The following is a 12,984-nucleotide window of genomic DNA, read 5'->3' on the forward strand; positions in this document are numbered from 1 at the left end:
GTATACTAGCTAACTCGAATTTAAATAAATACATTTTAAACAGAATAAAAAAGGGGCGCCTGGGTGGCTTAGTCGGTTAAGCGTCCGACTTTCGCTTAGGTCATGATCTCACGGTTCGTGGGTTCGAGCCCCGCGTCGGGCTCTGTGCTGACTGCCAGCTCGGAGCCTGGAGCCTGTTTCAGAGTCTGTGTCTCCCTCTCTCTCTGACCCTCCCCTGCTCACTCTGTCTCTCTCTCTCTCTCCTAGAAATAAATTAAAAAAAAAAATTAAAAAAAAAATAAAAAATAAAAATAAACAAAATAAAAAAACAATGGATCGTGAGATCTGTTCTCTTTTTCTGGATCTGGGAAGGTGGAGGCAAACGGGGTAAACTCAGTTCGCTGTGACCACATTTCTGAGCCAGATGAGAGAAAGCACGTCAAACAGGCTCCCCGCCCACCCACACCCACTGAGGGGCAAGCAGTCAGCGCCATCCACGTGGAGCGGGACGCAGAGAGCACCAGGCCGTCCACAGACAACGGCCCTGCCTCTCCACGCACACCCAGTACTCGAAAGCCTGGACCCCTGGACTCTCGCACACACGTTAACGCTAACGAGGACATCCCCGGGACTGGGGGCAGAGTGAGGAGGAAGGGAGATGACGAGGAAGACCCGAGGGGACACACGTCTAACACAGGCCATACTGAGCCCTCCCTCCAAATCTGGGCCAGTCCCGCTCCCGCCAGCAGGCAACCACAGGGCCTCAGGGAGCCTGCGGACAGCGAGGGCTCCGTGTGCAGCAGCCGGCCCCACACAGCCACAATGCGGGATGTCTCGCCCGCTGACAAGATTGGGACCCAGAAGTTCCCTGAATGATCCGCGAGCCGCGGCACAGGTGTGGCCGCCCCTCAGAGATGCACAGCAGGACCCCAGGGACGCAGCCCAACAGAGTCAGGGCCATCCTCATCCAGGAACCAGAGCTGGGCCCGAGGCCGCCCAGTGGTCAAGGAGCTAACATCTCACACTCCAGGGGTCACGGGATGCCACACCTGTGGAACGAGGCTTGGAAAAAGGGCCGCGGGACTTTGCCAAGGCAGCCCCAGCTGAGATGCGCTCGTCTGCAAGGTCACAGAGGGCCGTCAGACCAACATGCCACGGGCTCACCCAACCCAGTTTGGACTCCCACCGACCCCACCGTGGAAGTGCCCAGAAACAGAAGCAACCCTTACCTTAAATATCTTTAAGTTGTTCTGAGCTTCCTGTAACAAACTCTTCAAGGCAAAGTGCATCCTCTGCTTATTCCTACAAGGAGAAGACGCTACCGATAGGACTGCAAGCAGCCTGCGGCTCGGGGGCCCCGGCTCGGGGGCCGTGCCTGGGAGCGACTGCCGGAGGCCTCAGGCTTTGCGGGTCAAGGAGCCACATTCCTCCAGCCTTCCTCAGGGAGTCTCCCCATCACCGCCCCCAGTGCCCACCCCCCCATCTAGCCCTCCCTGGTGGCACATCTCCCCAGCCACCGCCTCGCACGGGTCACCTGAAGAGGCAACCCTGACCCCGGGCAAGAACGAAGAGCCCTGCCCAGGCCTCCCCGCCTCCAACCCCGCGACAGAGAACGCTCCCCACGCCCACCCCACCCTCACAGAACACACCCCACGGCCCCCACCACCACCCCTCAAAGTGACCCCAAGAACAAAGGGGAAGTGTTCTCTTACCCTGAGTAGAGATCAAGGGGGCAGTATTTACTTATCTGCTTCCACTTCCCAGTTGCCACCTGTTAAGAAAGCACCAAGTGGTGTCAGCGACTGATGGCACAGCTAAAGCGAGGACAAGGGTGCTGAAGGTCACCACCAGCAGATGCCACCACCTCCAGGTGCGCACCATCACTCGTGGGGGCTGGGGCTTGGCTCCAAACCCAGGAAAGTGCAGCCCTCCACTAGCCTCAGGGGCTGCCCGCCCAGCCCTCCACGTGAGCGGGGCAGCTGGCGGCGAGCGCCTTCCCAAACTGACAAAGCAGTCCCACAGAACAGCCTGGCTGACTTCTGGCCATCGGATGAGCAACTCTTTAAAACTGTAACATTCAGGAAGGGGAGGGTGTGTCCGACAAATTATTTTATGTTGTTGGGGAGAAGACCAATTGTCACGAGCTTTTGAAAGTCAGCTTGCTGGTTTCCGTCAGATTTTAAAGGCAGGTATCCGTTGACGCTGGGAAACCTTTATATAAGGAGCCAGCAGGTCAAGGACGTTCACTGCAGCCTAACTGTACCCGTGAGTCTGGAAACAACCTCAGAGTGCGTCTGTGCTCACAGGCCAGGACACTTTACACACGAAGGGATGAATAAACGACATCCAGCTAACAGAAAGAGGCAAAGGTGCAAATCACCATTTGTTCGAGGAAAAAAGCAATTCACGTGAGTGGAAGTGATGTTACTTTACCTAAAAAGAAAAAAAGAAGTGCATCCATAGGTGATATCCAACTATGCACTGAAAAAGCCTTGAAGGGTACACGACAAATAATCCTCAAGGATTAAATGAAAAAAGCAGAGCAACTACATATGATGAGATACCATATCTGCTTTATAAAAGTATACGTGTACATGCACATGTGAGAAAATATGTGGGGAAAGGCATCCTCTCATGCCCCCCAGGATAACATGTATATTTTGTTGGCACATAATATGTACATTTGTGTTGTATATATCTGTGCTGATAGCTCAGAGCCTGGAGCCTGCTTCAGACTCTGTGTCTCCCTCTTTCTCTGCCTCTCCCCTACTCATGATCTGTTTCTGTCTCAAAACTAAATAAACATTTAAAAAAAAGAAGAAAAGAAAAATGGCCAAATCTAAGAACAGTCAGCTTTGTGGCATTTCTAATGCTCTATTCCCAACAACCCCAATCCTGGTGAAAAGGAAGCCTGACAGCCACCAAGGGGACTGAACTGGGCAGGAGTTTCTCCAAAGCCTCATGCCCAAAGAATGGTCATTATATGACCTATCTCCTGGACCCCCATCTTCACTACCTCACTCAGAACTGAGCAGGTGTTGGGGCGCCTGGGTGGCTTAGTCGGTTAAGCGTCCGACTTTCGCTTAGGTCATGATCTCGCGGTTCGTGGGTTCGAGCTCCGCGTCGGGCTCTGTGCTGACTGCCAGCTCAGAGCCTGGAGCCTATTTCGGAGTCTGTGTCTCCCTCTCTCTCTGACCCTCCCCTGCTCATGCTGTCTCTCTCTCTCTCTCTCTCTCCTAGAAATAAATAAAAATATTAAAAAAAAAAAAAAAAAAAGAACTGAGCAGGTACAGAAGGGGCATTTTCCCAGGGGCAGCTGTGAGCCAATGGTTTCACTGCACGGCTACCTGAGAGAGTGGATAACCATGACGGCCAACAATCAGGCTTAGCCCAGTGCTAACAAGGAAAAGCCAAGTAATGACATATACACAGGGCTCTAGAAGGCCATGCACAGGCTCTAGAAAGACCTTCAAAGGCCCTCTCTTTCTGCTGACCTGAGGCTCTGAGGAAGTGAAGGCTGAGTACAGCTGAGTGTTGATGACAGTCCCTGCGTGCACAGGACGCACAGGAGCACAGAGCTCCTCAGCAAAGATTTACTGGTTCCAGGCGTTCAAGAAAATGTCAGTGCTGAAAGACTGTCAACCAAAAGCTGTTCATCTGTAAGACTATCCTTTGGAATGAAGGACTAATTAAGACACTGCCAGGTAAACAATAACTAAAAAAAAAAAATTGTTGTTGGCTAACCTGCCCTACAAGAAATTCTAAAAAGGGAACCCTTCAGGCTGAAATGAAAGGGCACTATATAGTAGTAATCTGAATCCATGGGAAGAAATAAAGAGCACCAGTAAAGGAACTACACAGATAGGTAAACAGAAAAGACAATATGTATATTCGTTTGTAACTTTTATATCCCATCTCCTTGAAAGAAAGAATGTCCCCCACCTGGTAGGAGACAATCGTCAGGAATCTGTAGTAACGAGCACACTGTGGACAAAGACTACCTTGTGGGGGGAGGCAGCAAAGCAAGGGGGAGCAGAGCTTCCAGATACCAGTGAGATTAACTGGTATTAACTGAGCAAGACTGTTCAGCTTAAGATGTTAAAGTAATGAGTGACAAAACAGAAAATGAACAACAAAACAGAAGACTTGAACCACACTATAAACCAACTAGACCTAACAAACATCTATAGGACACTCTACCCAACAACAGCAGAATACACACTCTAACCAAACAAACACGGAACATTCTCAAGGAGACATGAAGTCATGCAAATGTTCTCCAGACTCAGTGGAATGAAATTAGAAATCAATAGCAAAAAAATAAAAATAAAAACAATTGAGAAACTCACAAATATGAAAAATCTAAACACATTCCTAATCATCAATGAGTCAAAGAAGAAATCAACAGGGAAACCAGAAAATTGAGAGAGAATGAAAATACAACATACCAAAATTTATGGGAGGCAGAGAGCAGTGCTTACGTGGAAATTTATACTTGTAAACACCTATATGAAAAAGAAGAAAAATCTCAAATCAATAACCTAATTTACTGTGCTAACAAACTAGAAAAATAAGGCCAACCTAAATCCAATGCAGACAGAGGGAAGGAAATAGTAAAGATTAGAGCAGAGACAGATGAAATGGAGAATGGGGAGAAAACTGAAGAAAGTGAACAAAACCAAAAGTTGTTTCTTCAACAAGATCAACAATTTTTACAATCCTCTGGCTGGATCAAGAAAAATGACTACAAACAGAAATGAAAGAAAGGATGTTCCTACTAATCTTGCAGAAATAAAAAAGAATTTTAGAAGAGTAATATGAACAAACAAATTAGATGAAACACACAAATTCTTAGAAACACAAAACTACCAAAACTGAGTCGGGAAGAAATAGAGGATCTGAACGGAATAATAAGAGCAGCACTGAATCAGTAATCAAAAATCCTCTAACAAAGGAAAACCCAGGACCAGATGGCTTCACTAGTGAATTCTAACCAAATGATTAAAGAATCAACATCAATACTCAAACTCTTACAAAAACTTAAAAGAGTAAAGAGAAGGAAACACTTTGTAACTCATTCTATGAAGCCAGTTATCACCCTGCTACCAAAACCAGACAAAACATCACTAAAAAATACTTCAGGCCAATATCTTTTTTTTTTTTTTTAATTAATGTTTTAATTATTTCTGAGAGAGACAGCCTGAACAGGGGAGGGTCAGAGAGAGAGGGAGGCACACAGAATCCAAAACAGGCTCCAGGCTCTGAGCTAGCTGTCAGCACAGAGCCCGATGCGGGGCCTGAACCCACGAACCATGAGATCATGACCTGAGCCGAAGTCGGACGCTTAACCGACTGAGCTACCCAGGCGCCCCCAGGCCAATATCTCTTAAGGCAAAACCCTCAACAAAAACTAACCAACCAAATTTAGCAGCAGATTAAATGGATCGTACAAAAAAGTGAGACTTGTCCCAGAAATACAAGGATGGTTCAACAAATGCAAATCAGTGTAAGAGACCACATTGATATAAAGGAAAGTACCTTTGGTCATCTCAATAGATGAAGGGCAAAATCTAACCTTCTTTCATGATTCACAAAAAAGGGGGGAAAGAACTCAAAAAGAACACCTATGGCCAACTCACAGTGAACATCACACTCAGTAGTGAAAAACTGAAAGCTTCTTCCTACGATCAGGAACGTGATAAGAATGTCCACTCTGGCTTCTACACAAAATTGGACTGCAAGTTCTAACCTGAGCAATTAGGGAAAAAAAACAAAGGGCACCCAGATTGGGAAGAATGAAGTAAGACTATCCTATCTGCAAATGACCTAATCATGTATACAGAAAATCCTGAGAAACCACCACCACCAAAAAGAGCAAACAAGTTTATCAAGGTTGATAGGATAAGGTATCAATATACAAAAAACAATTACATTTCTCATCCATTAGAACGGCTGCTATCAAACATAGAAAAGAAGGGTTGGCGAGGGTGTAGGGAAAGTGGAACCCTCAGGTACGGTGGTAGGAATGTCAAAAGGCACAGCTGCTGTGGACAACAGTATGGTGGGTCCTTGTAATTAATTAAAAACAGAATAACCACATGACCGAAAATTCTACTTCTGGATACATACTCAAGAGAATTGAAAGCAGAATCTCAAAGAGATATTTACACACCCATGTTCATAGGAGCATTATTCACAAGAGCCAAAAAGGCAGAAGCAACCCAGTGTGTGTCCCCGGAGGAATGGATTAACAATGTGGTATATACATTCAACGGACTATTATTCAGCCTTAAAAGGAAAGGAAATTCCGACCTATTTTACAACATGGATGAACCCTGATGACCTAAGTGAGATGAGTCCGTCACAAAAGAACAAATACTGCGTATTTCCACTTCTATGAAGTAGCTACGGGAGTGAAACCCAGAGACAGAAACTAAGATGGCAGCTGCTGGGAGCTGAGGAGGAAGAGCGTGGAGCCATCTAATGGGGCAGAGCTTCAGTCTGGGAAGACACAAAAGTTCTGGAGACGGACGGCTGGTGGTGACTGCTGCACAACAACATAACTTATCGGTTAAGATGGTGAATTTTCAGTGTGTTCCACTGCAATGCAAACTACGTACATTCAGGGACGCCTGGGGGCTCAGCCGGTTAAGCGTCCGACTTCGGCTCAGGTCACGATCTCACGGTCCGTGGGTTCGAGCCTGAGTCAGGCTCTGTGCTGACAGCTCAGAGCCTGGAGCTGCTTCAGATTCTGTGTCCCCCTCTCTCTCTGACCCTCCCCTGCTAACGCTGTCTCTCTCTCTCTCAGAAATAAATAAAACCATTAAAAATATATATGTATATTTAGAAAATCAATATTTCTATGCAATAAACAACCTGAAAACAAAATGAAAAATATATATATACCATTTACAACAGCATCCAAAATAATAAAATACCTAGAAATAAATTTAATAAAACAAGTATAAGACTTACACACTGAAAACTATAAAGTATCACTAAGTGAAATTAAAGACCTAACCACAGAGCAAAACATCCTGTGTTCATATAATATTAATAGTTACAGCAGCAATACCTCCCAAATTGATATGCAATTCAATGGAATCCCTACCAAAACTCCCAGCTGCTTTATTTGAGGAAAGTGAGAAGCTAAAGGCATCTAAACTGGAAAAGAAATAAAACTCTCTTCACAGATGGCATGATCCTATACATAGAAAACTATAAAGAATCTGTAAGAAAGTCACTCAGCAAAGCTGCTGGGTACAAGATCAATATCCAAAAATTAGTTGTGCCTCTATATACCAGCAATAAACAACCTGAAATACTTACAACATCCTAAAAGAATATCTAGAAATAAATGTAACCAAAGTGATAAAAGACTTACACGCTGAAAGCTACAAAACGTTGCTGAAAGTAATTTTGAAAGACCTAAGTGGAGAGACCTGTGTTCACGGACTATAAGTCTTAATATTGCTAAGAAGGAGGCACTGCCCCAAGTGATCTACAGGTTCCTGCAATTTCTGTCAAAATTCCAGTGGTCTTTTTTTGCAAAAATGAAAAATCTGATCCTCAAATTCATATGTAACTCTAAGGAGTCCCAAAAAGCCAAAACAATCTTGAAAGAGAAGAACAAAGCGGGAGGACTCAGACTTCCTGATTTTAAAACTGACTACAAAATACAGAAAAAAAAAAATTTTTTTTTTTTTTTTAAAAAAAGGTCATAGTGGCAGGAGGAAAGACATACAGGCCAACTGGAACAAAACGGAGAGCCCAGACTAACTAAAGCACCATATTTACCCAAAAGATCTTCAGTAAGGGAGCCAAGACCATTCAGTGGAAAAAGGACAGTCCTATCAACAAATGGTGCTGGGAAAACTGGAAATAAATGCAAAAGAAAATTGGATGCTTACCTCACTCCATGTATAAAAGCTAACATAAAATGGATCAAAACCTTAGACGAAAAGCTTCATGACCTTGGATTAGGCAATGATTCGACTATAACACCAAAAGCATAAGCAACAAAAGAAAAAACAAAGTATACTTTAGTAAAATTAAAACTTTTATGCATCAAGGACACTATCGACACAGTGCAAAGACAACTGACAGAATGGGAAAGGATATTTGCTAATCACATATCTGATAAAGAATTAATATCCAAAATATACACAGAACTCCTAAAACTCGACAACAAAAACACAACCTGATTCACAAACAGGCACAGGACTTGAACCAATGCATCTCAAATGAAGACATACAAATGGCCAATAAGCACATGAAAAGATGTGCAATGTCACCATCCATTAGGGAAACACAGAGTGAGGTACCACTTTGTACCCCTAGGATTTCCTACAGTCACAAGAAGCGCTGGAGATGTGGAGAAACTGGAACCTTCCAGTGTTGGTGGGAATACACAATAGTGTGAGAGCAATGGAAAACAGCCCGACACACGCCCAAAACATTAGCTCAAGAAATTTCTCTCAGACCCAGCAACTCAACCCAGAAGAACTGAAAGCAGGGACTCGAACATGCACATGCATGTTCACAGCAGCTGTATTCACAACAGCCGAAGGGCAGAAACAACCCACATGTCCATCAAGAGATGAATGATAAACAAGGTGTGCCCCGGACAGTGGAATGGTGTTCAACCAAGCTACAACGTGGATGAACCTCAAAACCATGATGCTCAGAGGAAGAAGCCAGTCACGAGAGGCCACCGGATGTAGGATTCCATTTACAGGACACGTCCAGGGCTCGTCCACAAGGGCAGGCGTTTGCCAGGGGCTGGCGAGGCAGGGGCCTGGGGAGTGACTGCTAACGGGGACACGATTCTTTGTGAAGTCATGAAATTATTCTGGAATTTGAGTGATGACGGCAGCACACCGTGTGAACTTACTAAAATCCGCTGAATTATACACTTCACGTGTGTGAACTTAAGATATGGGAACTATACCTCAATTTGAAACAAACAAAGACGATGAACATGAACTACTTGTGAAAGAAGCAAATCATATCAAAACTATCTGTGTTTTCACTCCTCTGGCAACTCCAGGGGGTCCCACCCCAGGGCCAGCGCCCGCTCGGGGCCGCACGGGGGCCGCAGCACCCACTTGGGGCTGCGCGGAGGCTGCACTTCTCACCTTGAGGTGCTGGTGCATGCAGTAACGGCACACCTTGTGCTTCACCTCGTGTGTAACGTCACTGGAGAAAGGAATAAACCCACATTTTGGCTGCAAAATAAACAAAGAAGGAAGAAAAAACCATTTAGGCACAAATCCCATACCTTTCAGGAGAGAACGGAGCATGACGCCCAGGGAAATCAGATACGTCTCCCAGAATCACTTCTGTCTGCAGCCCCATAGGGAACAGACCCCTTCCTCACCGCATCATATCAACGGCTCCGCCGCCACAGAATCCGAGGCCAGAGTCCTCACTGGGGAGACCAGAGGTGCCTCGATCACTGACCGGACAAAGTACAACACACCGTGACACGAGGCAACGCCTGGAGGAAGGGGTCTGCCCCCGCTCCCAGCTCTGAGCAGCGGAACCCTCGCTCCCGTGGACAAGGTGGAGTAAGCAGGAAGCCCCTCCGACAGCTGGGAGCCTCCCAGGACATGTGCACCCTGGCTTTTAAAGCCACAGTTCTGGGGCAGGACCGTCAGGGCTCCGTGTCGGGGCTTAGAAGGCCGGGTGTCATCTGAGACACCGTGACGCTCACCCTCGCAAAGGGCAGGCAGAGCACCCGGGGCGACCCCAAAGGCACCACCACAGAGGTTTGGAGGAAGGAGACAAACGATGGCCCGGGACACCAAGGAGGCTTCCCAAGGGCGACACGTGGGCCCTTATCCAGGGGTCACTGCCCTCTGATGGGCACACAAATCAGGGTCTGGAAGTCACACAGGCCCCGTGCCTCTTCCTTCTGGTGGCCGCCGGCCAGAGCTTGACCCTGGCTGGCTCCACGTCCCAGCTGCAGGCACAGGCCTCTATCTGAGGGTCCGGCCAGTAGGAAGAAGCAGAGCACTAAGGTGCAGGTGACGGAGATGAAGGAGTGGGAACCAAGCCGAGTGCACGAGAGCTGGGGGCTGGGAAGAGGCCATGAGGCCCAGCCCGGGGAACCTCAGGAGCTTCTGTCGCCAAATGCACTCCAGACAGACGACCTGCAGACTCATACCTGCACCCCTGTTCCTATCCCCGCCCCCGCCCCCCCATTTCCCTTTGATAAAAGTTCACCTTGATCTCTACACACAGAATCGGCCGGTGCTCTACAAAATGGTAGGTCTGAAGTCTGGCTAAATTGGGAAGGCACAGAGCATAGCCACTGAGGGTGTCCAGGTCCTTATCACAGCGGGATTCTGAAAGACAGAGCCGAGAAAAAGCCGGAGGATCAGCGTAGAATAGACGAGACAACCAATGGCAACTTGGTGGGCTCCCGGGGCCAAGGGCCAGCCCTGCCCAAGAGAGGCCTTGGCCTCTGGCTCCTGGGAGGCCCTCGCAGCCTCATGCCATCCTGGCTGAGGAGTGTCCGTGTTTATCTGGGACTTCACCTGCAGGCTGGGCTGGCGCCACTCCTCCGTGCGCACGGTCACGCCTTGTTGCCAGGAGAAGCAGGCACTGTGCACACAAGTCCCGTGAGGAGGACGCCTGGGAGCTTGTGCTGCGTCTCTCAGATGACCGTGTGGGTACGACAGAGGCCCTCAGTGCAAGAAGCCATAGCCCTGAGGGCAACCGAGAGCTCCAGACTCTTCTAGCACATCCTCAGGCCTGAGGTTGTTCTGGGGGTCCCCGAAGGTGCAAACATCCTCAGAGGTAGGAATGGTCTTGGGGGCCACTCCGACCTCTGCGACTCCTTTGACCCAAGAGCCGAGAGAGGAAGGAGGCAGTGGCCTCCCCCTTCCTTGCACAACCGGTCCTTCAGGCCCTGTAACACCCCTGCTTCCTCAGCACCACCGAATCACACGCCTCCGACCGCAGGGGGAGTCAGCTTTCCTCCGTTCACATCACGAGGCCAACGACAAGTCACCGTTACAACGAGAATCAGTTAAACTGGTAATTCAAATGGTGACACAGAGCCTTAGAGCGAGCATCAGGCCACCCTGGTCTAAAGGAGAGCAGCCAAGGGTGCCTGCGTGGCTCGGTCGTTAAGCATTTGATTTCAGCTCAGGTCATGAACCCACGATTCATGAGTTCGAGCCCTGTGTCAGGTGAACACGAGCCCTGGGGGAGCCCCACTTATCTCTCCCTCTCTCTGTCCCTCACTCACTTGCACCCTCTCTCAAAAAAAATAAATAATAATAATAACAGAATAAAAAAATAAAGAAGAGCAGCCGAAACCCAGTCCTGGCTCGGGCACGGCCTTCCCCTAGGCAGCCCTTTCCACACAGCGCCCCAAGCCAGGGGCTCCTGCGCTCTGCTGTTTCCTAATCCCCAGGCCACCGGCACACCCGAACCGCCCGGCTGGGCTTCAGGAGGAGGCAGGACCAGCCTCAACACCAGGTCGTCACACCTGGTCTCTGACTGGGAGGAAAAGCTCTGACGTGGCTACCATGGTTACCGCTGCGAGCAAGGGCAGGAAGGTTCGGGAGGCCACGGGGAGAAGCGGTCGCCCACGGAGCCTCATGTCTATGTGCTTCCCACGGGGGGATAAGCAAGCAGGTGGATTCTAGCTGCTGGGAACGGTCCTCGGGGCTGTGGCCGCTGGAACACCCAGCCCTCCGGGGGGCCCCCCACAACCACCCTCCCTGCCTTCCCTCAGCTCCCCTTCTCCCAGGCGCGCCTCCCAGGTCGCATACTTCCCGCAGCAACCCGCGCATCCGATGCCCAGATTCGTCTTCATGAGCTCCTAGGACTTCTACCCGAGGGTAAGGTTTCTGGCCACAGAGCTGCCGAAAACAACGTCTACCCAACACAAGTCACATGTCGAACTCTTCTCAAATGGAGTATTTAAATTACCAACAAAACGTAGAAGCCGGAATGCTTACCTGGTCTTTCAGACTGTATCTTTAAACAAAGCTGTTTCACGAAATCTAAAGGCAGCCGAACCACTTCCTGTGAGAACAAATACGAAATACTCAGTGCACCGCACGGCAGTGGGAACGGACTCCATGCCACAGAACTGCACAGTGAAAAATGGTCGAAATGGCACATTTCATACTACGTATATTTTATCACATTAAAAAATTATTCAGTATGTGAGTTCAGGAATAAAAGCTGCTCTATTATTTGACCAGATAAAAGAGATGCGACAGGCCATCCTCAGAGCGCCAGCTTCCACAGTAGGAGAGCCACCCCAGCCACAGTGAAGGCACTCGGTTCCCACAATGCCCAAGGTGGGCATGGGGCGCTCACCCGCTGGGAGAAGCCATCGGAGCCGCAATGGGAGCGTGGGGAGCGGCAGATGGACCAGTCCGGAGCCACAAGTGAAGTGGAACTGCACTTTTTTAAACAACTTGAAATTCCCAATTTTATAATGAGTTCCATCTTGGGCTCTATCTTGGGCATCCTGAACACTTGGCTACATTTTGCCGACCCCTGATTCAGACTCCTGAGTCAGCGTGAACCATGCCATCCTGCCTGATGGACAACGGATGGACGGACGGACGGCAGGCAGCCGGCGCCCGCGCAAAGTACTAACTTAAGAAGTACAGTTAAGCCCACACAGTTCCTCTTCCTGGAACTGTTAACTTGGAAGCCGTCGCCACACCAGCTTCCCCGTTGATGGGCTTCTGCCCTCAGAGGAATGCAGGGGCGGCTGCAGAGACAAAGGAGCAACTTGTCCAGTCTTCCAGAAGCTTCCCCAGGAGAACAGCATCCCCTCACTGACCATGTGGCCAATGCTTCCATCATGGCAGGATCAGAAACAAGTCACGGCCGCCCTGGTGGCACTCACCCTGGGAGGACCGGGCCCACAAAAGCAAGACAACACTTCAAATTCCATCAGTGTTTCAACCGTCCACTGTACCGAGGACACAAACCCCTGAAGGCACAAGGGGAACAGCCTCTTCCCGTTTC

General features: G+C 48.7%; 1 protein-coding gene across 6 annotated transcripts in view; it reads right to left on the bottom strand.

The window, feature by feature from the left end:
- Nucleotides 1–12,984, bottom strand: part of IPPK (inositol-pentakisphosphate 2-kinase) — a 51,512-nt gene that overhangs the window by 28,158 nt on the left and 10,370 nt on the right. For 4 of the 6 annotated variants that reach the window (XR_005525334.1, XM_039216460.1, XM_039216462.1 and 1 more), the window contains exons 4-8: nucleotides 11,955–12,021; nucleotides 10,207–10,328; nucleotides 9,117–9,206; nucleotides 1,692–1,750; nucleotides 1,209–1,281 (exon numbers count right to left, since the gene is read on the bottom strand). Coding sequence is in view for 5 of the 6 variants with exons in the window: in XM_039216460.1 (XP_039072391.1) it covers nucleotides 1,209–1,281; nucleotides 1,692–1,750; nucleotides 9,117–9,206; nucleotides 10,207–10,328; nucleotides 11,955–12,021 (411 nt within the window). In the remaining variant the exon portion in view is untranslated. The remainder of the gene's footprint in view (nucleotides 1–1,208; nucleotides 1,282–1,691; nucleotides 1,751–9,116; nucleotides 9,207–10,206; nucleotides 10,329–11,954; nucleotides 12,022–12,984) is intronic. The other 2 variants (XM_039216464.1, XM_039216463.1) reach the window with 1 other exon arrangement.

The sequence above is a fragment of the Hyaena hyaena genome, unplaced genomic scaffold, assembly GCF_003009895.1.
Source record: "Hyaena hyaena isolate Hyena2069 unplaced genomic scaffold, ASM300989v1 scaffold_634, whole genome shotgun sequence".
In the NCBI taxonomy this organism is placed as follows: Eukaryota; Metazoa; Chordata; class Mammalia; order Carnivora; family Hyaenidae; genus Hyaena; species Hyaena hyaena.